Source organism: Anomaloglossus baeobatrachus, chromosome 6 (assembly GCF_048569485.1).
Source record: "Anomaloglossus baeobatrachus isolate aAnoBae1 chromosome 6, aAnoBae1.hap1, whole genome shotgun sequence".
In the NCBI taxonomy this organism is placed as follows: domain Eukaryota; kingdom Metazoa; phylum Chordata; class Amphibia; order Anura; family Aromobatidae; genus Anomaloglossus; species Anomaloglossus baeobatrachus.
In genome coordinates, this window is record NC_134358.1 from 59648782 (window position 1) to 59676570 (window position 27789).

The 27789-nt window shown below is 42.4% G+C and overlaps 1 protein-coding gene across 7 annotated transcripts in view; it reads left to right on the forward strand.

The window, feature by feature from the left end:
• The window catches only part of CSMD3 (CUB and Sushi multiple domains 3), a 2007504-nt gene that overhangs the window by 1202050 nt on the left and 777665 nt on the right, over positions 1–27789 (forward strand). For all 7 annotated transcript variants that reach the window (XM_075352941.1, XM_075352934.1, XM_075352935.1 and 4 more), the window contains 3 exons: positions 3682–3838; positions 14247–14438; positions 14747–14873. In XM_075352941.1, coding sequence (XP_075209056.1) covers positions 3682–3838; positions 14247–14438; positions 14747–14873 — 476 coding nt within the window. The remainder of the gene's footprint in view (positions 1–3681; positions 3839–14246; positions 14439–14746; positions 14874–27789) is intronic.

A 27789-nucleotide genomic window follows, 5' to 3' on the forward strand; every position in this document is an offset into this window, starting at 1 on the left:
GGCCAAATTGAGGATATGACATGCACACCAGTCATATCCTCGATTCAGCGTGGCTGGCCAGAGGACAGGGTAGATGAGGAGGAGGAGGAGGAGGAGGAGGAGGACAGCATGTTCAGTCATCTTGTTGGTCAGGCTACTGAAGTCCTGGCTGTTAAGAGTCTGGCGCACATGGCTGACTTTATGGTAAGCTGCCTGTCTCGTGACCCTCGCGTTAAGAACATCTTGGCCGACAATCATTACTGGTTGGTAACACTGTTAGACCCACGCTACAAGGAGAACTTTTTGTCTCTTATTCCCGTGGATGAGAGGTCAACCAAAATGCAGCAGTTTCGGAAGGCCATACTCACGGAAGTAGGCAAAGCATTCCCCTCACAAAACGCTAGCGGCATAGGTCAGGAATCAGTGGACAACCGAGGCGTACAGCCGAGAGAGGCACAAGTCCAATCCGCCAGAGGTAGGGGAACAGTCTTTAAGATGTGGGACAGTTTTCTCAGCCCCTCACGTACCACAGCCCCTGAGGTGCGGGGTAGTGCCACAAGAAATCCTAAGTTTGCCCAGATGCTGAAGGAGTACCTTGCAGATCGAACAACTGTACTCCGACATTCCTCTGTGCCTTACAATTATTGGGTATCCAAGCTGGACACGTGGCATGAATTGGCTCTCTACGCCTTGGAAGTCCTGGCCTGCCCTGCTGCTAGCGTTTTGTCAGAGCGTGTTTTTAGTGCCGCAGGTGGAATCATTACAGATAAACGCACCCGCCTGTCAACTGAAAATGCTGACAGGCTGACTCTGATAAAGATGAACAAGGGTTGGATTGGGCCAGACTTCACCACACCACCAGCAAATGAGAGCGGAATTTAAAGTTTGCCATGTACCTCCACTCACCCATGGGTACACTTCTCGACTTTGGATAATCGCTGGACTGCTCCTCCTTCTCCTCATGCGCCATCATGATGACCGTTACAATAGTTAGGTCTTTGTTTCAGGTATACCCCCAGTGGTAAATTTTTTCGCCCATTCTTTGCAGAATGGACATTACAACGACAGGAGACCCGCTCCTTTGCAATGGGAACAATGTTTTGAGGCCCTCATGCACGTCTCTACCCAGGGACAACGTGTAGCCTCCCAATTTTTGGCTGCCCTGCCTAAGGGCTATACTGAAATACACCCACTTCCTTAAAATGGACACTTAATGTTTTGAGGCCCTCATGCACGTCTCTACCCAGGGACAATGTGGAGCCTCCCAATTTTTGGCTGCCCTGGCAAAGGGCTATACTGAAATAGACCCACTTCCTTACAATGGGCACTTCAGGTTTAAAGGCCATCATGCACGTCTCTATCCAGGGACAATGTGGAGCCTCCCAATTTTTGGCTGCCCTGCCTAAGGGCTATACTGAAATACACCCACTTCCTTAAAATGGACACTTAATGTTTTGAGGCCCTCATGCACGTCTCTACCCAGGGACAATGTGGAGCCTCCCAATTTTTGGCTGCCCTGCCTAAGGGCTATACTGAAATACACCCACTTCCTTAAAATGGACACTTAATGTTTTGAGGCCCTCATGCACGTCTCTACCCAGGGACAATGTGGAGCCTCCCAATTTTTGGCTGCCCTGGCAAAGGGCTATACTGAAATAGACCCACTTCCTTACAATGGGCACTTCAGGTTTAAAGGCCATCATGCACGTCTCTACCCAGGGACAATGTGGAGCCTCCCAATTTTTGGCTGCCCTGCCTAAGGGCTATACTATAATACACCCACTTCCTGACAATGGACACTTAATGTTTTGAGGCCCTCATGCACGTCTCTACCCAGGGACAATGTGGAGCCTCCCAATTTTTGGCTGCCCTGGCAAAGGGCTATACTGAAATAGACCCACTTCCTTACAATGGGCACTTCAGGTTTAAAGGCCATCATGCACGTCTCTACCCAGGGACAATGTGGAGCCTCCCAATTTTTGGCTGCCCTGCCTAAGGGCTATACTATAATACACCCACTTCCTGACAATGGACACTTAATGTTTTGAGGCCCTCATGCACGTCTCTACCCAGGGACAATGTGGAGCCTCCCAATTTTTGGCTGCCCTGGCAAAGGGCTATACTGAAATAGACCCACTTCCTTACAATGGGCACTTCAGGTTTAAAGGCCATCATGCACGTCTCTACCCAGGGACAATGTGGAGCCTCCCAATTTTTGGCTGCCCTGCCTAAGGGCTATACTATAATACACCCACTTCCTGACAATGGACACTTAATGTTTTGAGGCCCTCATGCACGTCTCTACCCAGGGACAATGTGGAGCCTCCCAATTTTTGGCTGCCCTGGCAAAGGGCTATACTGAAATAGACCCACTTCCTTACAATGGGCACTTCAGGTTTAAAGGCCATCATGCACGTCTCTACCCAGGGACAATGTGGAGCCTCCCAATTTTTGGCTGCCCTGGCAAAGGGCTATACTGAAATAGACCCACTTCCTTACAATGGGCACTTCAGGTTTAAAGGCCATCATGCACGTCTCTACCCAGGGACAATGTGGAGCCTCCCAATTTTTGGCTGCCCTGCCTAAGGGCTATACTATAATACACCCACTTCCTGACAATGGACACTTAATGTTTTGAGGCCCTCATGCACGTCTCTACCCAGGGACAATGTGGAGCCTCCCAATTTTTGGCTGCCCTGGCAAAGGGCTATACTGAAATAGACCCACTTCCTTACAATGGGCACTTCAGGTTTAAAGGCCATCATGCACGTCTCTACCCAGGGACAATGTGGAGCCTCCCAATTTTTGGCTGCCCTGCCTAAGGGCTATACTGAAATACACCCACTTCCTTAAAATGGACACTTAATGTTTTGAGGCCCTCATGCACGTCTCTACCCAGGGACAATGTGGAGCCTCCCAATTTTTGGCTGCCCTGCCTAAGGGCTATACTATAATACACCCACTTCCTGACAATGGACACTTAATGTTTTGAGGCCCTCATGCACGTCTGTATGCAGGGGCATTGGTGAACCTCACAATTTAGGACTGCCCTGGCAAAGGAAAATACTACAAAGACTCACTTCCTCAAAATGGGCACATTAGACTCAAGAGGCCTTCATGTACGTCTCTTCTCAGGGACATCGGAGTGCCACACAATGTTTTCACGTAAAATCTTTCATGTATTGATCTCAAAAAGTAACATACACCAGCTCTATCTCACTATTGGGTATGTGCCCTTAACATTTCCGCCATGAAAAATCATTTTGGGGTCATTTTGGAAGGTTTTCTGGTGAGTCCGTAAAAATGGCGTAAAACGCGGACAAAATTGTTCACAGCTGTGACTTTTGAGTGATAAATGCTTCAAGGGGTCTTCCCCATGCTGTTGCCATGTCATTTGAGCACTCTTCTGAGACTTTTGTGACATTTTTAGGGTTTCTCCATGCTGCCGGGAGGTCATTTCACAAAAATACTCGGGTCTCCCATAGGATAACATTGGGCTCGTTGCTCGGGCCGAGTACACGAGTATCTTGGGAGGCTCGGCCCGAGCTTCGAGCACCCGAGCTTTTTAGTACTCGCTCATCACTAATAATTAATTAAAAATGCTTACTATATTCGCCAATGTCTTGTCAAGTGCTTTCTTGGCATAATCTAATAAGTACATGTGCATGGTTACTAAATATATTATTCCTGGTTGTATTACAGATATACGATGGGAAGGACAACACGGCACACTTATTGGGGGCCTTCACTTCTTCTTCCTTGAGGGGACTGACATTGAGTAGCACATCAAATCATATATGGTTGGAATTTAACTCAGACGCAGAAGTGAATGATGAAGGTTTCCAATTGGTTTATACCAGTGAGTATTTTTCATTTTGATCAAAAATTGTACTTGATCATTTTAGTAGAGATAAAATTCTCCTTTCAACATTTTAGAAGTCTTTTAAGCTAAAGAGAAATATATAATTTTCAACTATTAAAATTTTTAGTACATAACTTTATGTAACCTAGATAACAATTTATAGCCCACAGGTCACAATCTGAGCAGCTTTTTATACATAAATCTTGTCACGTTTTTGTCTCCCCACATCAGTCATAAGAATCCATAAAGAGTAGATCGGCACTCTCCACGAAGTATGCTAATGCAGCTCTTTATTTTCTTTGCATAGTCGAGAGGTATACAAAAAGAACAATATTTACTGGGGCAGTAGTCTACTGAGTACTTTATCAGAGTACCTGACTAGCGCAATATTTTTCTTTGTATACATCTTAATCTTGTAAAGAAAATACATATTTATTTTATCTTACTATTATAATCTACTTTTTCATCACATTTGAACTGCATTATGCACCTCATATCTGAATACCACTTCACTCCAAATGTGTTTATTCTGTCTTTGGGAGCCATTCATTGCTGATCCTATTTTCTACTATATGGACATAATGGTCATTCTGCAAATGTAGCTTGGATGATCCATCCACAACGACCCATACAATGATGTAGGACATCCACACTGCTTCCACTTCTATATTCCAAAGCCAATAATTGGTATGGGAAGGTAGATATACAGATGTAACTAATAACTAGAGTTGAGCAATGTTCGAGGCTCGAGGTTCGCCAATTTCATGTTTGAGTGATTTTGGGGGGTGTTCGAGAGGCTCGACGTACTCGAGCCTTTTGCTAAAAGCTCGACAGTTCGAGTAACGTTCGAGAACGGTTTAATCACCAAAAAACCTAGATAGTTTGTAGCTGGCTTTTCACTGTAATAGTGTGAGTCACTGTAAATCACGCTATTATCAAAATTCAGCGTATAATGTGCGGGGGGGAGAGGGTTTAGATCAGTGCTGCTGCTGAGTGCTGAGAAGGCTGATCGCCACTTTTTTTTTTTTTCCCTAACCGCGCGTAGAGTGGGGCGGGCCAGGCTGTCAGCAAATCAGAGAGACACACACTGCAAAGTGTATTTTTGCCAGACAAGGAAGGGCATGTGTCATAGGCTGTGCATGTCACATGTCCTTGCCTTATAAGACACAACCATTTTCCACGTTGCCGCCATTATCTGTCTGCTGCGTGTGGGTGACAGTCAACGCTCCCGCTGCTGCTGCTGTGTGCGCTATAGAGATACACTGCAATCTACACAGCACTTTAGGGATTAGGGACTACTGGTTATTTCAGCCCTTTTCAGGGCTGATTTACAGGCGTTCATAGCCATAGCTGCTAGGTAGGTCCGTGTAAACGCTGTGTGGGGCTTTAGATAACAGCGTCTGGCTACCTCAGCTCAGGCAATTCTTTGCTGCATTTTTTCATTAGCAGGGATAGAAAGTGAGGCTTCCTTTGCTGTCCTGCTACCATAGCACCCATGTATTCTACACACCTACCCAGTTTTGCCACGCTATTTTATTTTCCCAAAGAGCTGACACTTTTTCTGCCATCCTAAAAGTGTCTGGAATACTAACTTAGTGTTCCTTTGCTGTCCACTGACCCACAGAACCCGGGCACTGTACCCACCTGCCCAGTTTTGCCACGCTATTTTATTTCGCCAAAGAGCTGACACTTTTTCTGCCATCCTAAAAGTGTCTGGAAAACTAACTTAGTGTTCCTTTGCTGTTCACTGACCCACAGCACCCATGCATTCTACCTACCTGCCCAGTTTTGCTACACAATTCTAATTGCAAACTGTGCTGCCACTGTTAGGGGCATACTAAAATTGACTGGGATACTCAGAGTTGGTTCTTTAGCTGTCAATAAACCTTGACCACCTCTGCATTGTACACACCTGTCCATTTTTAGCTACGCAATTCTAATTGCAAACTGTGCTGCCACTGTTAGGGGCATACTAAAATTGTCTGGGATACTACCTTAGTGTTCCTTTGCTGCCAATCACGGTACAGCACCTGTGCATGGTACACACCTGTCCATTTTTGCTACGCAATTCTAATTGCAAACTGTGCTGCCACTGTTAGGGGCATACTAAAATTGACTGGGATACTAAGTGTTGGTTCTTCAGCTATCAATAAAGCTATAAAGCTAGACCACCTCTGCATTGTACACCACCTCTCCATTTTTGCTAACACATTTTAAGTAGCCAATTTTGTTGCTAGCAAAATGAGTGGTAAAAGGACAGATGCTGGTGGAAAGGGGAACAGGCGTGTTGGAAAATGAAAAAAAGTTTGTGTCCGTGGTGAAAGTGGGAAAGCTACATTAACATCTGCTGAAGAAAGGCCATCTTCCAGCAAAAGTAAGATGTCTACTACTTTCCGTGGACAATCTGATGTGCTACCTTTTTTACAGAACCGAACAACTGTAACAAAGGTAGATGATGCACAAAAAAAGAACATGGTAGAATGGATCGCAAGTGCTCCAAAAAGTGGCCTCTCCTCCACCTCAACTTCAACATCCAAAAAACAACAGTCCTCTGAGTTTGTCACCCCAATCGCACTTGCTTTCTCCCAGCTCTCAAGTCTCCACCCGCCCTGCACAGTATGGTGTAACAGAGATGGCTGAGTCTGCAGAGCTGTTCAGTCACACTATAGCCTGGTAATCAGAGGTCTGCTCCCAAGCTACAGTGAGTACAGACCAGGAAATGGTCTGCAGTGATGCCCAGAAGCTTTGTGAGTCAGATTCAGGCCCTAATGACCAAGTTTCTGAGCATAATGTAGACCCTCATTCCCAAACTGTAACACCTGTTGGTGGAGACAATGAGGAACATACTGATGATGATAAGACGCAGATACCTGATTGGGATGACAACTTAACTATTCAGTCAGGGCAGGAAGAGGTGAGGTCTGAGGGCGAGGGGAGTGCAAACACAAACCTTGATGATGAAGTTCTACATCCCACTTATTGTCAACCCACAGTCAGGCACTCGAGGAGGTCAGCAGAGGTGGTGGAGGAGGATGCGACTGACGACGAAGTTACCTTGTGCCTTCCTGGACAGAGCCGGAGTACTGGAAGCACGTCAACAACTGCATCCTTAGCCACAACTCTGCCTCTGAGCACAAGTCGGGGTGGCTCTACAGGTCGCATGGGCTCTAAGCCTTGCCTAGCCTGGTCCTTTTTTTGACATCGCAAAGGATCTCCCAAGTCATGTGATCTGTAAGATTTGTCTCCAGTCTATAAGTAGAGGCCAAAACCTCACCAGTTTGACAACTTCTTCCATGAATTGTCAGATGAATAACAAGCATAAGTCCCAGTGGGAGCTTACCGTTATACAATGCGGGCTAGCAAAGCGGGCCAACCACCGTCGGTCCCTTCAAGTGCATCCGCGCGCTCTTCATCCTCTATGACTGTGGGGACAGCTGTCAAACATGTTTTTCCTCGCAGACCTTCCACCTCTTTAACCACAACAGGCAGTTTGCTTGGCAGGTCGTCAGTTGTTTTGGAAGGTGAAACAAGTGCTGGTGTACAGATCTCTCAGACATCGAGAGCACCAACTTTGGATGAAGGCAACATCATGTCTCTGCCTGCACTTTCCTCACAGACCTGCAGTTTTCCAGGGACACCCTACTCCACACCATCTCCAAACACCAGCCAGATCTCGGTCCCTCAGATGTAGACCAATAAAAGGCCATTTCCTCCGAGCCATGACAAAGCTAAAAGGTTGACTTTCACCCTCTGTAAGCTCTTGGCTACCGAAATGCTGCCTTTCTGCCTGGTGGACACAGAGGATTTTCGAGACCTTATGTTCGTCGCAGTGCCCCAGTACCAGATGCCCAGTCGCCACTACTTCTCCAAGAAAGATGTGCCTGCGCTACACCAGCATGTCGCACAGAACATCACCGCTTCCTTGAGAAACTCTGTGTGTGACAGGGTGCATTTCACCACCGATACTTGGACCAGTAAGCATGGACAGGGGCGTTACATGTCGCTGACTGGGCACTGGGTAACTATGGTGAGAGATGGAGAAGCGTCTGCTGAACAAGTCTTGCTGTCCCCACGACTTGTGCGTCAATCCTCTGTATAAGTTCCTCCACTGCTTCTGCCTCCTCAACCTCGTCTGGGTCCTCCACTTCTGCTCCAAGCCTGCCTGGTCAGGCCACCAGCATTGTAACTGCACACAAAGGAATCCCGCACACCTCCTTACTATTCTGGCAGCAGAGCTCTACGGCATCAGGCGGTCTTTACTTTGAAATGTCTTGGAAATAAGAGTCACACAGCTGAGGAGTTGTGGTCAGCTCTTGCGAGCGAGTTTCATAAATGTTTGTCGCCACTCAACCTGCAGCCAGGGAAGGCTGTGTGCGACAATGCTGCAGACCTGGGTGTGGCCCTTCGCCGGGGCAAGGTGACACACGTGCCTTGTATGGCTCACGTGTTGAACCTTGTTGTCCATCAATTTTTAACCCATTATCCCGGCCTAGATGGGCTTCTGCACAGGGCACGGTTACTCTCTGCTCACTTCCGCCGTTCAACCACCGCAGCTGACCGACTTGCATCGCACCAGAAGTCTTTCGGTCTGCCGGTTCATTGCCTGAAATGCGATGTGCCGACACGCTGGAATTCGACTCTCCACATGTTGCAGCAACTGTGGCAGCACTGCCGAGCCTGGTGCAATACGTTATGATATATAGCCTGGGCCAACGAGATGCAGAGGTGGGGCAGATCACACTGCTGGAGTGGTCTCAGATTAAGGACCTATGCACCCTTCTGCACAGTTTAGACATGGCGACGAATATGTTTAGCGCTGAAAATGCCATTATCAGCATGACAATTTCAGTCATTTACATGCTGGAGCACACGCTAAACACTATTCGGAGTCAGGTGTTGGGACAAGAGGAAGGGGAAGAAGTACAGGAGGATTCATATGCACAAGGGATACCAACATCTACAAGGTCCAGACGTTCAGTATCACCAAGGCGGCAGGCATGGGACGGTGGGGGAGAGGGATTAACAAGGGTGCATAGTATCAGCCAAACTGTTGAGGAAGGTGCAGGAGCCCAGGAAGAAATGGAGGATGAACTCTCGATGAACATGGAAGACTTAGCAGATGAGGGAGACCTTGGTCAAATTTCGGTTGAACGAGGTTGGGGGGAGAGGTCAGAGGAAGAAAGCACGGTTATCACCTCGCCGCCACAAACACAGTGAGGACTTAGTCCGCATGGATGTGCAAGACACATGAGTGCCTTCTTTCTGCACTACCTACAACATGACCCTCGGATTGTCCGAATTAGAAGTGATGATGACTACTGGGTTGCCACACTATTAGATCCAAGTCAAATTTGGCGAAATAATTCCAGCCATAGAAAGGGACTTACGTATGCAGGAGTATCAGCAGAAGCTGTTACTCAATCTTAGCTCAGCTTTTCCACCAAACACCAATGGTGCACGGTGTGAATCTCCCAGTTGTAACCTGCCAAACATGGGACTGTCTCATCATTATCAGTCAAACTGTACCAGCAACACCGTATCTGGTGCTGGTAACAGCAATTTTATGGAATTGCTTCATAATTTTTTTAGACAATCCAATGCAAGGCCACAAGAGACAAGAAGTCTGACACATAGTCAACGGCTGGAGAGGATGATACAGGAGTATCTCCAAATGAACATTGATGCCATGACTTTGCAACTGGAGCCTTGCTCATTTTGGGCTTCCAATCTTGAAAATAGCCTGAGCTCGCCACTTACGCCTTGGAGATATTGTCGTGTCCCGCAGCCAGCGTTGTCTCTGAACGTGTCTTCAATGCTGCTGGGTGTGTGCTGACAGATAAGTGCACGCGTCTGTCCAGTGACAATGTGGACAGACTAACGTTCATCAAGATGAACAAGTCATGGATCCGCAAGGACTTTACTACCCCTGTGTCATCCTGGAGAGAGTAAAGGCTGGCGTATTTTTGAATGTGCTTGATGCAAATCTACCTGTCAAGTTTGCAACTGAGGCACAAGTGATGCCACTAAAGTGGTGTGTGTGGCTCAATTTTTGGAAAAAAGGGAGACTCTGCTTGCAGTCCCCTTGCTGTGTTTTTAAAAACAAGCCAATATGAACAAGTCATGGTTCAGGAAAGACTTTGCTACCTACCCCGGTGTCATCCTGGGGACAGTTAAGGCTGGCGTATTTTTGAATGTGCTTGATGCAAATCTACCTGTCAAGTTTGCAAATGGGGCACAAGTGATGCCACTGAAGGGGTGTCTGTGTGGCCCAATTTTTGGAAAAAAGGGAGACTCCGCTTGGAGTCCACTTGCTGTGTTTTACATGATTTTAGAAGGGCATGCCATGCCTATATCTGTGTTGCCTCCTCTTTTTTTCCTCATCCAGCTGTTTTGTTTTCGCATTAGTAGATGTCCTTGTCACTTTCCCATGTGTTTGTGGTGTCTTGGGAGTTGTTTGTTACCTTTTGGACACCTTTGAAGGTGTTTTCTAGGTGTTTTTATCTGTTTGTGTTTGCCTCCCATTGTTTTCAATGGGGTTCGAGAGGTTTGTTGAACGGTTTGTCGAGCCGAACTCAAACGCGGCCTCCATTCTATGAACCAAACTCGAGCCTTTAGAGGCTAGCTCATCGCTACTAATAACCACCCTCATTTGTGTGTGAATTTCATTAAAAGGGTGATCAAAAATACACATTTTTCATCATGAATCCCTATCTATTTGGTGATATAATCTAAACTATTTTCTAATATACTTGACTAAGAAAATCCATATCTTTCTCTAACTGTAGTATCTTACTGGTTTAATTTTTTTTGTAACTTACTTTTTGATGACACTTTGTTTAACAAGCTCAGTGCATGCTTTGGTATGCAAACAAAGCATCATCAGGGGGCAGAGGCTGTGGTCACTGCAGCAGCCTTTGCCCTCTCCCTGAAATAAAGTGTCATCAGGGGGCAAAGACAGCAGTGTCTACAGAGGCCTATGCTCCCAATAAATGAAGTGTCATCAGTGACTTTCAATTCAGTCCCTGTGTGATCTGCACAATGAGATTACACTCTCTTGCTAGCTCAAATAGGTAGCAACAAGTCAGAAACTGAATGCAAATGCACTTGCAAGAGTAGCGCTGGTCTCTGCATGCTGGGCATTCTGACGATGGACACTGATAGTGCACTCTAATGATGGCTCATCATTACTACTTATTTCAGCCCGCGAAAGAGCACAATATCATTGTGCACATGGCACAGTACACATTACACAGGGACTAACCCAGCCCCTGAAACGAGCGTCACTGATGATGCTTTGTTTCAGGGAGGGAGCAGAGGCTGTAGACATTGAGATGCTCAAAAAAAGCATCATAAAAAGGAAGTAAAATAAAAATAATGAAAAGCGGTCAGATAGTGTAGTTAGGAAAGGATAGGGAATTTTTATTTTACATATGTTAGAAAATAGTTTAGACGATGGCATTAAGTAGATAGGGATTTAGGATGAAAAATTAATGTGTATTTTGCACTACCCCTTCAAGGATTCCAGTTTCTTAAAATTCAAGGTCAAGCCATTATCATGACATGCTATAAAAACTATTGACAGGCTGAAAAACATTCCCTCTGGTCAACTTGTATTACACGTCTCAGGATACCCTGAGATAATAGGAAACAAGTGTAGGTCAAGGATGTATTTTTGTAAGTTGTTGCTCATATTTTAACATGAGCAACAACTTACAAAAATATACCCTTGACCTACAGTTGTAGGTCAAGGTCAAGGTCAAGTCTACATTATAGAGCACATTACATCAGCTTTCAGTTTGCATGAGCTTTAGTTGGTTTATTTTCAGTCCTGTGTAAAAGTAAACATGAGCAAGTATACTCTGCTTCCATTGATCCAATCCAGGCATCTAAGCTGTATTTTAACTCAGTCAAAGTTTGAGCATTCAGCCATATGATATAGGGACAATTGGGGAAAATTAAAACATTGGTCAATTTAGCATTTTATTGTATACTGACAAAACACAGGCAGCATAGGTGATATTTTAGGAGTATTTCTGTATTTTAGTATATATATATATATATATATATATATATATATATATATATATATATACACACACAGTACAGACCAAAAGTTTGGACACACCTTCTCATCACTAGAACAACTGTTAAGAGGAGACTTTGTGCAGCAAGCCTTCATGGTAAAATAGCTGCTAGGAAACCACTGCTAAGGACAGGCAACAAGCAGAAGAGACTTGTTTGGGCTAAAGAACACAAGGAATGGACATTAGACCAGTGGAAATCTGTGCTTTGGTCTCATGAGTTCAAATTTGAGATCTTTGGATCCAACCACTGTGTCTTTGTAGAAAAGGTGAACGGATGGACTCTACATGGCTGGTTCCCACCGTGAGGCATGGAGGAGGAGGTGTGATGGTGTGGGGGTGCTTTGCTGGTGACACTGTTGGGGATTTATTCAAAATTGAAGGCATACAGTACCAGCATGGCTACCACAGCATCTTGCAGCGGCGTGCTATTCCATCCAGTTTGCATTTAGTTGGACCATCATTTATTTTTCAACAGGACAATGACCCCAAACACACCTCCAGGCTGTGTAAGGGCTATTTGACTAAGAAGGAGAGTGATGGGATGCACGCCAGATGACCTGGCCTTCACAGTCACCAGATCTTAACCCAATCGAGATGGTTTGGGGTGAGCTGGACCGCAGAGTGAAGGCAAAAGGGCCAACAAGTGCTAAGCATTTCTGGGAACTCCTTCAAGACTGTTGGAAAACCATTTCCGGTGACTATCTTTTGAAGCTCATCAAGAGAATGCCAAGAGTGTGTGAAGCAGTAATCAAAACAAAAGGTGGCAACTTTGAAGAACCTAGAATATAAGACATATTTTCAGTTGTTTCACACATTTTTTTAAGTATTTCATTCCACATGTTTTAATTCAAAGTTTTGATGCCTTCAATGTGAATCTTCATTTTCCAGAGTCCGGAAAATAAAGAAAACTCTTTGAATGAGAAGAGGTGTGTCCAAACTTTTGGTCTGTGTATATATATATATATATTATATATATATAAAAAATATTATTTTTTTTTGAAACACGAGTAAATGCCTCTAATTTTATTACCTTACAAAAAGGTAGATAGCCTCTGATTATTGCCATTCAGTAGAATGTTCAAAAAGAACAACAAATCTCTGTTTAAGCAGTGACAGCCTCCTTATTGGCTGAGAGTTTAATTTGAATTTTAGCTAAGTAATCATAAAACAATTCTACATGAAAATAAGTATAATACACCTGAAAGCTGCACTAAGGAAGGAAGTCTTGAAATAAAGCATTGAACCTACTCATTCACTTTGCCAGACTAGATAGATAGCCATGGAGAGCTTTCATGCTTTGGCGTAGTCTTCATGCATATACTATCAGCTCAGCAAAACTAACAGACTTCTCGTCAAAGATAGTGTTACTTATTTTCTGCTGCTTATCAGCTGTTGAAAGTAAAGGGCCTTCTCAATAGTTCTCCAACACATGCTAGTAGAGTGTCCTTGGTAATTTTTTCTCCCTTTAATTCAGAGTTCAGACTCATGTTCGGAAGTAAGCCTAGAACTGTTTTTAAGGCATGAAATGACTGTACAGATGTCAAAGACACTTGATTATGTTCTAACCATTTAAAGAGGTGGATCACCTGTTTTCTTTACTGGCTACATCGATATTATGCTGAGAAACAATGTTTCTCTCAAATACCTTGTGTTGGCAATAGTGCCTGTGAGTGGTGCTGTTACGGTCCACTCACCCCCTTCACATAACCCCCAGGCTCCGTGACCTCTTATGTCCGGTGATGTCACATCAATTTCCTTTTGACCTGACATCACCGCGACCGTCCCCAGTTTATGTGAGTCACTGGGCTGTGGGCGGCGTTTCACCACTCAACACATCCCAGCGTTGCTCCTGCTTGCGGGTCTCTGCAGTGAAGGAGGAGAGAGCAGGGAGATGCTGTGCTGTGTCACTGGGCTGTGTCCACAGCCCAGTCATTCTGGAAGACTGCAGCCCATGTCAGTTGACTTGACATCATTGGACATCAGAGGCCACGGATCTTGAGGGTCATGCGATGGGGGTCAGCTGACCACAATAGCGCCACTCTCAGGCACTATTGCCAACACAAGGTATTTGAGAGAAACCTTTTTTCTCAACATAATATCGATGTGGCCAGCAATGAAAAGGGGTGAACCAGCCCTTTAAGAGTAATTAAAAACCATTTTTGCAATTTTTAAGTCTCAGACACAAACAATATACCCTATTTGAAAAATAATTGACCACATCCATACTTTTTTAACATAGCATCACAAATGTTGGAAATTTTTCGAACAAAAATTTTGAAAATGCCTCCGTAGTTACAGGATTTGTTTTACCCTCTTTTCAGGTTTTGAACTGTCACATTGTGAAGACCCTGGAGTGCCACAATTTGGATACAAAATCAGTGACCAGGGACATTTTGCTGGAAGCACCATCATCTATGGATGTAACCCCGGGTACACACTTCATGGAAGCAGTTTATTGAAGTGCATGACTGGGGAGAGAAGGGCATGGGATTACCCACTACCATCTTGTATTGGTAGGTATACAAAAGTTTGTATATTTTTAAAGCACATAAATGTGACGCAACTTACTACTGCAATGTGCAGAGTTCAAGGCAATTTTAATGTTACAAAAATTAAGTCTATATTAACTAAAGGTTAGTAAATAGGTTGATTATCATTTTCTTGCATATTGTATAAAACCAAAAAGTAAAATAAGGAAGGATTAATTTAAACAAAATATAAAAAAATTTAAAAGCTAAAAGTTATTCCATAGACATACATTTTCTATAAACAATTTATCACTATGTATTACATTGATTGAATATTTATTGTTTCACACCAGCTGAATGTGGTGGCCGTTTCAAGGGAGAGTCATCGGGTCGAATTTTATCACCTGGATACCCTTTTCCTTATGACAACAATCTACGCTGCACTTGGGTAATTGAAGTCGACCTTGGCAATATTGTAAGGTAAAGTATTATATATTCAGTTAATAGCAAGACTAAAAAAATTAATCTTTGAACTTTGCTACTTAAAAGCATGAGGATTTTTGGAAAAGATTTAACTTTAAGCTATTGTTTAAATCAGTGCTTTGTTTTACATGTATTTTTTTATTTTAAAAAATTGGCAATATTTTTTATATTTATATCACTAACCCCTTAAAGACGTCGGGCAGTAAAATTATGTCCTAGCGGTCATAGGGTTAATCTCCCTCTGCTGCCGGCGACACCAGCAAGAGATCGGAACACATCTCAGCTGATTTATACAGCTGAGATGTGTGTCCGCTAGGCACGAGTGGAATCGTTATCCGCCCGTGCCATTTAACCCCTTAAATGGCACTGTCAATAAGTGACAGCGCCATTATAATCGCGAGTGTGGTAAACGTTTACATACCACCGATACCGGATGTCATGTGACATGATTACGTGACTTCCGGTGGTTGCATTGGTAGCACAGGGTTATGTGGTGACTCCTGTAGCTCACATGATTCACTTACTGTTTCAACCGGGTCAGAGCTGGGTGAGACAGGAAATGAGCATATCTGATGTTCACAGCCGTGTAACTGTGATCAGCAGATATGGCAGAGCGATCAGATTGCTGATCCATATAATCCCCTAGGGAACCTAGTAAAATAAAAAAAAAGTTTTAAAAAAAGTTTTAAAAAATAAAAAAATAAATAAAAAAACCTAAAAGCTCAAATCACCCCCAGTGAAAATTAAAGGTTAAAATAATAAAAAAATATACACATATTTGGTATTGCCGCGTTCAAAAATGCCCGATCTACCAAAATATAAAATAAATTAATCTGATTGGTAAACGGCATAGCGGCAAAGAAATTCCAAACGCCAAAATTACGTTTTTTGGTCTCCACAAATTCTGCGCTAAATGCAATAACAGGCAATCAAAATGTAGCATCTGTACAAAAATGGTACCGGTAAAAATGTCAGCTTGAGACTCAAAAAATAAGCCATCACTGAGCCATAGATCCCGAAAATTGAGAACGCTACAGGTCACGAAATATGGCATAAAACGTATGCCACTTTTTTCAGACAAACTTCTGATTTTTTTTAAACCCCTTAGATTAATGTAAACCTATACATGTTTAGTGTCTACGAACTCGCACCGACCTGACGCATCACACTGATATATCAGTTTTACCATATAGTGAACACAGTGAATAAATATCCCAAAAACTATAGTGCTATTGCACTTTTTTTTGCAATTTTTCCACATTTGGAATCTTTTTGCCGTTTTCCAGTACGCTGTATGGTAAAACTCATGGTTTAATTTACAAGCACAGCTCATTCCACAAAAAATGATCCCTCACATAACCATATTGACTGAAAAATAAAAAATGTTCACTTCAGAAAGCCCCCAGTGGCACGGCAGCTCATCAGTAGAGTTAAGCAAAACGGTTTGGTAAAGATTCACCAATTTTAAATTTGGTACGAGCCTGAGCTGATATATTTGGGCTCGGAAAACCCAAGCCCCTCCTCCAAAAGGCGGTAACATTTGTTTTTGTTTGGTTTCTACCCCCAAATGCTGGCTGCCTTTCCAAAATGCTTTTTTAATAACATTTTCTACTTTTGGATATGATTTTGGTGTTGTTAGATGTGGGTATATGTAAAATCAGTTCAGGAGGCGGGGATTCTGGAGAAGCCAGTTTTTTCATAACTTTATTTGTGGATGTTGCTGCAGCAAACAGCCACAAGGTTCAAACAGAAGGGTTTTTGTGATTGGCTGCCTAAGTGACATGTCCGTGTGCATATAAATCATGGACATGTCGGCTAGGCGCCATTTTGTAAACGTAAAACATTAGAAGAGTTGCTGCCGCCCATGCTGCTAGACAGTCAGCTTAGCTAGGGAAAATATGCTAGGTAGTACAGATAGATAGGAGAGCGACAGTTTACTATAGCGACATGCAGTGTAGTGAAAGTTGTGTAAGCCACATATCATCACATTTCATGATAGAAGTAGGGATTGGTACTTGTAGGGCCTACTAAAGTGTTGCAAGTGAAACATGTAAATAAGTATTGCAAATATTACAGTCTGCTGAATAGAATGCAATCACAGTCATAGGTCTTGTTAATTGTTAGTTCCTGACCTAAAAAAATAGCTAGTTAAGTGTCTAAAAAGTGGTTCTTGGCACGTTTAATTGCCTGGTGAAAAATCTGCAAACACATTTAGCTATTGTTTTTGTTAGTGCCTGGCCTAAAAAAATCCTAGGGAAGTAGCTAAAAAAAAGTTCTGGGTAATTTTAATTGCCTGCTGAATATTACGCAAACACATTCATAGGTATTGGTAGTTAGCCGTGCGTGGTCGAAAAAGTTGCTACGTAAATTTTGTTTTTATATCTACATTTTAAAAAGTCCTGTGAAATATCTTAGAGTTCAACAACCTCAACACACCCCTAGATGGATTATTTGATGGGTCTAGCTTCCAATAGGAAACGTTTTAGTAACTGAGGAGCTCTGCAAGTGACACATTGTGTCTGCAATCTATTCCAGTGATAAATATCAATCCCAAATGTTGTTTCTTTCATTTTAAGCCCTGCCATGTGTTCAAACAGAACTGTTGACTACATGTAGGGTATCACTTTGCTCTGAAGAAAGTGGTAACAAAGTATAGGGTCCACTTTTTTTATGTTACTGTACCTCTTCCAAAAGTGAAAAATTTGGGGTTAGCACAATTTTATATGTGAAAAAAGTCGAAATGTTCAATATGGTGAACTAATGTTGTTAAATTAAATGTAGCACTTGTAAGTTTAAATGCTCACTACACCTCTTGATACAATCTTTGTGGGGTGTATTTCTAAAATGAGGTCACTTTAAGGAGCTTTCTGCTGTTTAGGTTCCTTAGGGGCCCTGCAAAAATTACATGGTTCCCGCAATCAATTTCACTCAAATTTCTGTTCCCAAAGGGTACTCCTTCCCCTCCGTACCCTGCTGTTTCTCCAAACAGAGGCTTCTGACCTCATGTGGGGTATCATCAAATTAAGATGCTATCTCTTGTAAAAGTTAAAAAAAATTGGGGCTATTAGAAGTAAAATAAATTATTTTTTTTCTTTCCATTGTGCAGTAATTTCTATGTAGCATCTGAAGGATTAAAAAGTTCCCTCACAGCAGTTTTGAAATATTTTTGAGGAGTACAGTTTTTTAAAATGATATAATTTGGGAAAGTTTCTAATATACTGTAAACACCCCTTAAAGTCCATTTAAATCTGAATAGATCCCTAAAGAAACAGATTTTTTGAAAAAATGAAATATTCCTGCCGATCGTTTAACCCTTCTTTAATCCTAACAAAAAAATCATATTATAAAAGTGATGCAGATGTAAAGTAGACATATTGAAAATATTATTTTTTTATTATTATATACAGCATGATTAACGGTGTAAGGATATAGAGATTGAGAATTTGAAAGTTGTGATTTAAAAAAAAAAAATTGGATAAAAAAGCTGACATTTTCACAAACAAAAGCGAAAAACAACCTAAATTTTGCAATATCATAAAGTACAATCTGTCAACAATGTCAGAATCACTGTGATCCGTTGAAGCATTCCAGAGTTATTGCCTCATAAATTAACACTAGTCAGATATCTAAAATTTGGCATGGCCATGAAGGTCAAAATTAACTCGACGGTTAAAGGGGGTTAAAGGATATGTATGGGAATTCTCATTCTGTTTACTTCCAGAGAATGGAAATCTATCTTATTTCCCTTAAAGATGAGATAACAGTTGGCGAATGAGCGTTAATAGGAATGTTTGTCCGGGATTATCAGCTATGTAAATATGCCAGCAACTACTGGACAAAACAAACAGAAGGCTTGTTCGTATACTGATATCATTTTTGTGCCTTCATCATAATCATCATAACTGGCAGCAATCAGTCTGTAGCAATCGTTCATTCCTTATTATTATGGCTGAGCAGATCCAGATTGTAAAACTCTGTATTTGCGCGGTTTCAAAGATTTACGGGTGCCGGATAAGTTGTCATTGTTTGTTGGCCTGTGTTAATATGCAATTAAATGAGTGCAGAACGTTTTGAATATAGATGACCAGCACTTCTTTATTTCCCTGAAAAAAGACCATGTAAATTGTAGATAATATAGGTGAACACTTTATATAAGTAGTCAAAGTCTAAAGGCTGCTTTAGGCCCCCTTCACACGTCCGTGATACACGTGCGTGTTTGGTCCGTTTCCGTATATACCGGAGACACGGCCAAACGTGCACCAATGTTAATCTATGATTGTGGTCACACGTGCGTTATTTCATTATGTCCGTGTGTGCGTGTCCGTGATCCGTATGTGTTTGCGTTTTGCACGGATGCATGTCCGTTATCTGCACGGAGCACGCACACGTGGACACAATGAAAGTCTATGGGTATGTGCACACACGTTAGTAAACACGTATGCATCTAAATATAGTCCGTGTCCGTTTGGTGTTTTTATTTCTAGTGATGTCGGCCATTCTTCTATTTCTGTGTATGTCGGTCAATCTCCCTGAGTCCGTCGGTCAGTCTCTCTGTCAGTCTCTCTGTCGGTCTCTCTGTCCCTCTCTCACAGTCTGTCAGTCAGTTTCCCCCCTCTCTCATACTTACCGTTCCCCGATCACCGGCGCGGCGCTGCACGGCATTCACACTGCTGTGGCGGCTTTTACTATTTTGAAAAAGCCGGCCGCTCATTAAACAATTTCCTATTCCCTGCTTTCCCCGCCCACCGGCGCCTATGATTGGTTGCAGTGAGACACGCCCCCACACTGAGTGACAGGTGCCTCACTGCACCCAATCACAGCAGCCGGTGGGCGTGTCTTTACTGTGCAGTAAAATAAATAAATAAATAATTAAAAAAAAACAGCGTGCGGTCCCCCCCAATTTTAATGCCAGCCAGATAAAGCCATACGGCTGAAGGCTGGTATTCTCAGGATGGGGAGCTCCACGTTATGGGGAGCCCCCCACCCTAACAATATCAGTCAGCAGCCGCCCAGAATTGCCGCATACATTATATGCGACAGTTCTGAGGCTGTACCCGGCTCTTCCCGATTTGCCCTGGTGCTTTGGCAAATCGGGGTAATAAGGAGTTAATGGCAGCCCATAGCTGCCACTAAATCCTAGATTAATCATGTCAGGCGTCTCCCCGAGATTCCTTTCATGATTAATCTGTAAATTACAGTAAATAAACACACACACCAGAAAAAATCCTTTATTAGAAATAAAAAACACACACATATACCCTGGTTCAACAATTTAATCAGCCCCAAAAAGCCCTCCATGTCCGGCGTCATCCAGGATGGTCCAGCGTCGCGTCCAGCTCTGCTGCATGGAGGTGACCGGAGCTGCAGCAGACACCGCCGCTCCTGTCACCTCCACACAGCAAATGAAGACAGCCGCGCGATCAGCTGAGCTGTCACTGAGGTTACCCGCTGTCACTGGATCCATATAATGTATGCGGCAATTCTGGGCGGCTGCTGACTGATATTGTTAGGGTGGGGGGCTCCCCATAACGTGGAGCTCCCCATCCTGACAATACCAGCCTTCAGCCGTATGGCTTTATCTGGCTGGCATTAAAATTGGGGGGGACCACACGCCGTTTTTTTTTAATTATTTATTTATTTATTTATTTTACTGCACAGTATAGACACGCCCACCGGGTGCTGTGATTGGGTGCAGTGAGGCACCTGTCACTCAGTGTGGGGGCGTGTCTCACTGCAACCAATCATAGGCGCTGGTGGGCGGGGAAGGCAGGGAATAGGAGATTGTTTAATGATCGGCCGGCTTTTTCAAAATAGTAAAAGCCGCCGCAGCAGTGTGAATGCCGTGCAGCGCCGCGCCAGGGATCGAGGAACGGTGAGTATGAGAGAGGGGGGGAAACTTCAGTCACTCGGGGGATTAGCGGTCACCGGTGAATCCTTCACAGGTGACCGCTAATCAGTACTCGACACAGACAGAGCCGCGGTATGAGGATGAAGTCGCGTGAAGTTAACCCGAGTTCATTCTCATCGCGCAACTCTGTCTGCTGTCAGCCGACATTTATAAACGACATTGTGCATCACACACACGGACATTACACACGGACATTACACGTACACATACACGTTAATTCCACACGCACACACGGACGTTCTACACACAAACACGGCTAGCATACGCAATTCACACAGGTGCCACACGGACCATAAAAACGGACACAAAAACGGGACACGGACCCGAAAAACGGCCCGTAACACATGTGCGTGTTTTTCACGGACGTGTGAAGGGGGCCTTACACGGTACGACCGATTGTCCAAATTCACAATCGATCGTACCCGCCCCCGTCCTTTTTGCGTCACGGGCAAATCGCTGCCGTGTCGCACAAAGTCAGTAACCCCCGTCACACATACTTACCTCTCGTGCGACCTCGCTGTGGGCGGCGAACGTCCACTTCCTGGAGTGGGAGGGATGTTCGGCGTCACAGTGACGTCACACGGCCGCCGGCCAATGGAAGCGGAGGGGCGGAGATGAGCGGAACGTAAACATCCCGCCCACCTCCTTTCTTCACATAGCCGGCGGCGGCCGCGTGAAGCAGGTGAGCTGCTGTTCATCGTTCCCGGGGTGTCACACGGAGCGACGTGTGCTACCCCGGAAACGATGAACAACTAAATTAAACGATATTATGGAACCTAACGAGCAGTACAGAACTCACGATTTGTGAGCGATACTGCGTCGCTAGGAGGTGTCACACAGGTCGGCATCGCCAGCGATGCCGGATTTGCGTCACAAAAACCGTGACCCCGACAATCTATCGCACGATAGATTGTCTGGTGTAAAGCAGCCTTAAGTGGTTACATTTCTCCTTATGTAGAGCACCAGTAAGGCATAGGGAGATTTTCAGCCCATGCAATGCCATTGGAATTTAAACAGACAAACATCTGTTTCACATTTTTGCCTCTCATCAGTGCAAAGCACTGATGAAGGGCCTGTCAAAAGACTCTCACTCAGCAAACCACTTCCCTTGCTTTGCACTGACGATGGATAATTCTCTCAAAACATGTGTCTACAATCACAATTTCTACTTTGGTTTCCTACTGTAAGTCATGTGACAAAATACTTTAAAGGGTCGATATTGACTTTTGGGAATGCTACTCCAATAGGAGACTTTTTGCATAGTGCAGTTATTAGAATTCTGTCTTGTAGAAAGTTCCTACTTTTGTTTCCACACTATTAATAAGACAGATTTTTATCCACTGAAAGTAAAAGTATAAGGTTCCCATTCAATAATTGCAGCAGATATCTGAAGAAGAGTTGGTATATATATATACAATATATATATACAATAACTAATAATAAAAATAACTAATAACTTTTCAAACATATTTTATATATATATATATATATATATATATATATAAAAAATATGTTTGAAAAGTTATTAGTTATTTTTACAATAACTAATAATAAAAATAACTAATAACTTTTCAAACATATTTTTTATATATATATATATATATATATATATATACACGAGTATATATATATATAACAATAACTAATAATAAAAATAACTAATAACTTTTCAAACATATTTTTTATATATATATATATAGATATATATATATATACACGAGTATATATATATCTATATATCTATATATATATATATATATATATATATATATATATATATATAGATATATAGATATATATATACTCGTGTATATATATATATCTATATATATATATAAAAAATATGTTTGAAAAGTTATTAGTTATTTTTATTATTAGTTATTGTTAGCTATTATTATATATTTAAGCATTTTATTAGTTTGATTTTTTTTTTTGTAAATGATCATACATTTTTTAATTTTGTATTATTTTAAACATTTTCTTCTTATTTTTGTTTGTGGTTTATGTTATTATTTTGTTATAATTTTGACTTAATTATGAGATTCCTCGAAAAAAGAGGGAGACGCTCATTCCTATAATGGAAAAGTGTAAAACATGTAACTTTATTAAATAGTAAAAGGTACCTATAACACTACAGTTACAAAAACAGGATCAAAACTGTAAAGCCTCAAAAATACAAGGGCATACCAAGGAGCATTGTATAGAAAGCAACCATTTATAAAAAAAAATGCAGTAAAAAAATGGTGACAGTTGGTAAGACAGCATGAAAATGCAAGAATATACAAATTTGAAGTGCTGTAAGAACTTATATAAGTGAGAAAATCGCAGTGTGTTATAGTATGGATCATATATAATAGTAAAAAGTGACTGTATCAGAATAGTTCATGCACCACACAGAGATGTTTACCTATCTACCCATTACATAAAATGTCGTAGTTTAATCCCGCCTACTCCGTGTTTCGCATAGGCGTCCTCAGGGGGTTGTGTATAAGTTTGTGTACACACCATTTGATACATGACTTCCCATGGATGAATACTGTCAGATCACATAAGTAGCGCATGTGTGCATGCATCACTTCCGTGATGTCCATATTAGAAGTGAGTAAAAAAGCAAAGTTGCCAGATATGTAGTCAGTGATCGCTATTTAGCATTAGGGCATTAAAAGAAACCCTAGAAGACAAAAAACAGAGTGCCAAATATACTGTAATGTATATTAAGTGCCAAAGAAAAAGATACAATATTACAAGCAAAAATATAAAAAAGAAAATATCTTCATTATAACTGAAAAATTGCTAACAAAAATAAGAGGGGGTGTGCATGCCTGTTATAGCTCGCCCTGTGTATCATTGATGGCATCCAGTAGTGATATTACCCACCATGTCATCTGGATGACCAGAAATTATCCTGATATAGTGCGGGCACTAGTGTGCATACACTGCTACAGTGATATAACAGTATCTGTGGGAAGTCCTATATCAGATGGATGCGCACACACAGTTATACAAAACCCTTGAGGAAGCCCATGCGAAACACGGGGTTGATGGGTTCACACCAGGACATATTGAATAACGGGTAAACACAATGTATTTGAATATGCTCTGTGGAGTACATTAACTATTCTGATAGACACTAGTACAGCCACTTTTCACTACTATATATGGCCTATGCTACAACTCGCTCTACTGTCTTACCAACTGTTACCATTTTTTTTACTGCATTTTCACAGAATAAAGGAAAGAAAAAAAGAAGAGGACAACGGGGCGCCAAATCTAAGTGTAGATGTGCGTAAACACAGATTGTAATGATCATACGAATTTTACACTCACCGTGCAGATTTCTTCTGTTTTCGCTAGTATGATCCGTGTAGTGGATCAACTCTCTTATTAATTCTCCAGTATGCAGCACGAATCCTCGGGAAAAACAATGAGAGTACTGAACAGGTGCTCCCACGTGGGTAATGGAGTAAAGACAAAATCCCTTTCGGCGCTTCCGGAGGATAATTGGATTATCAGTGCAAGTTTGCAAAAACTTCAAGAACAAGGGTTTATTAAGGGTTCAATAAAAAACGGACAATTACGGACAACGCGTTTCAGCTAACAAAAGCCTTCATCAGGTGTAGTTTACATTGCTGGTATTAAGAAAATCTAATTTATAGACTGATCTGTCTATGTGTGTGATGTAGGCGGGTATGAGGAACATGGGTGTGTACTTCCAATTAGATTATCACTCCACCTCGAAGAGGTAAATGGTGGTTCTTGTGCTGAAATCCTTATATGGATCATGTGTAGGGGCAAGCAAATATTGCTGCTATGCATGAATGATACAATTTATGAATGAAAAAGAATAAAAATTCTAATTGTTAATAAGGAAAATTTTGGTGTTTAAAATATGCGGTGATATAAAACACATAATAGATTATTCAGATTAAAAACACAATTTTTTTTTTTTTTTTTTCTTCCCTCTCCCCTTCTTCCCTTTCTCTTTTTTCCCTTTTCTCTCCCTTTCCCCTTTTGCTCCTCCCTTTCCTTCCTTTTTCCTTTAGAGAATAGTTTAAAATTCATGCACTTATATAAAAATCACTTCCAGATATATTGCATTTATAAATAAGAGACAAAGAGAAAAAAAAAAAAAATATATACATATACATTTAGACATTCTCTATCACATCGTTCAAACCATCTGGGTATAAGGTTTTCAGCTTAAAAATCCAATAGGACTCCTTCCTATTTAATTTTTTAAAACTGTCACTATCGTCCTCTGCAATTCTTTCTACAGGGGTCACTTTTATATCAAAATTTTTTTGATGTTTGATTAACAGGTGTCTGGAGAGACTATGTTTAAGAAAACCTTTTTTTGCATTGTGCCTGTGGCCATTCATGCGTGACCGCACCGTTTGTGTGGTGCGGCCAACGTACTGAAGACCACAGTCACAGCTGACCACAGCTGAAAATTAATATTAATCAACATCTAACATGTGACAGTGACCATGTAGTCTATGTGGTCAGCTGTGACTGTGGTCTTCAGTACGTTGGCCGCACCACACAAACGGTGCGGTCACGCATGAATGGCCACAGGCACAATGCAAAAAAAGGTTTTCTTAAACATAGTCTCTCCAGACACCTGTTAATCAAACATCAAAAAAATTTTGATATAAAAGTGACCCCTGTAGAAAGAATTGCAGAGGACGATAGTGACAGTTTTAAAAAATTAAATAGGAAGGAGTCCTATTGGATTTTTAAGCTGAAAACCTTATACCCAGATGGTTTGAACGATGTGATAGAGAATGTCTAAATGTATATGTATATTTTTTTTTTTTTTTTCTCTTTGTCTCTTATTTATAAATGCAATATATCTGGAAGTGATTTTTATATAAGTGCATGAATTTTAAACTATTCTCTAAAGGAAAAAGGAAGGAAAGGGAGGAGCAAAAGGGGAAAGGGAGAGAAAAGGGAAAAAAGAGAAAGGGAGGAAGGGGAGAGGGAAGAAAAAAAAAAAAAAATTGTGTTTTTAATCTGAATAATCTATTATGTGTTTTATATCACCGCATATTTTAAACACCAAAATTTTCCTTATTAACAATTAGAATTTTTATTCTTTTTCATTCATAAATTGTATCATTCATGCATAGCAGCAATATTTGCTTGCCCCTACACATGATCCATATAAGGATTTCAGCACAAGAACCACCATTTACCTCTTCGAGGTGGAGTGATAATCTAATTGGAAGTACACACCCATGTTCCTCATACCCGCCTACATCACACACATAGACAGATCAGTCTATAAATTAGATTTTCTTAATACCAGCAATGTAAACTACACCTGATGAAGGCTTTTGTTAGCTGAAACGCGTTGTCCGTAATTGTCCGTTTTTTATTGAACCCTTAATAAACCCTTGTTCTTGAAGTTTTTGCAAACTTGCACTGATAATCCAATTATCCTCCGGAAGCGCCGAAAGGGATTTTGTCTTTACTCTTTTACTGCATTTTTTGATAAATGGTTGTTGCTCTTCTATTCAATGCTCTTTATTATGACTCTGTATATTTGAGCCCTGACATTTTTTATGTTGATTTTTTTAACCGTATTGTTATATGTATCTTTTGATATTTATTAAAGTGTTTTATACTTTTCCGTTCTTAGAATGTGTGTCTCCATCTTTTTGTAGGAACTATGTTTTGGCTTGGACTTTTTTCTTATGTCTGTGAAAATCTACCATATGAGGCCCATGGCCCCCGACTTTTTTTTTACTTTCCATGTTTGGATGACTGGTATAACATTTATTTGATTATATGCTGTAATAGTTGGGTTTATTGACTTTAAGATACAATTTGAGAAAAAAAAGTGATTCTTGATATGAGGATAGCATTTTAAAATGTAATGTATTTTTCAGAATATAAGATGCACTTTTCCTCCCAAGAAATTAGGAGGAAAATGAAGGGTGTATCTTATAATCTGAATGCACCTTACCAGGAGGTGATGGAGAGGGTTCGCAGGAGGCAGGTGCTGTGCTACGGTCATTGTGGCGGGCTGTGCTGGGGCTGGTGCGGCTGGCTGTGCTGGGGCCAGTGCGGCGGGCTGTGCTGGGGCCTGTGCGGCGGGCTGTGCTGGGGCCTGTGTGGCTGGCTGTGCAGCCAGTGTGGTGGGCTGTGCTGGGGCCGGTGTGGCGTGCTGTGCTGGAGTCTGTGTGGTGGGCTGTGCTGGGGCTGGTGTGGCGGGCTGTGCTGGAGCCTGTGCGGCGGGCTGTGCTGGAGCCGGTACGGTGGCCTGTGCTGGGGCCAATGCAGCGGGCTGTGCTGGGGCCTTTGTTGCGGGCTGTGCTGGGGCCAGTGTGGCGGGCTGTGCTGGGGCCGGTGTGGCTGGCTGTGCTGGGGCCAGTGCGGTGGGCTATGCTGGGGCCAATGCAGTGGGCAATACTGGGGAAGTGGTCAGGTGGTGGGCTGTGAGGGAGGAGCATCCTGAAAATATTGGCAGTACGGGGTTCAAATAATGGCGCCTGGAGGCAGCGTATGAGCAGATGGAGCTCTCGGCTCAAGATCTCATCTGAGTACGCACCACCACTGGCCCATTAATTTCACAGTGGCTGACTTCAGGAAAATGGCGCCCAGAGTAGGCGCATCCGCAGATGAGATCTTGGCTTGCCTTTGAGCCAATATCTGTGCACGCGCCGACTCCAGGTGCTATTCCTTTGAAGCCTGCACCACCAACAGTTTCTTGAAGTTGCCTACCTCACAGCATTTGGGACACCCACCACCCGCACCGCCCGCACCACCCACTGCATCGATCTACTCCACCACCTGCACTGTCTCATGTGACCCCACTCCATCACTGCGGCCACCCCCCTGGTAAAAGACCACCGGATTGCAAGACGGACCCCATTTTTTTTTTTTCCTCATAATTTGGGGTGCATCTTATAATAAGGTGCATCTTACAAACCGAAGAATACAATACTTCATGAATTGCATTTTTTTAGTTTTTGGTAGTAGTGGAATATACAGGATTTCTAT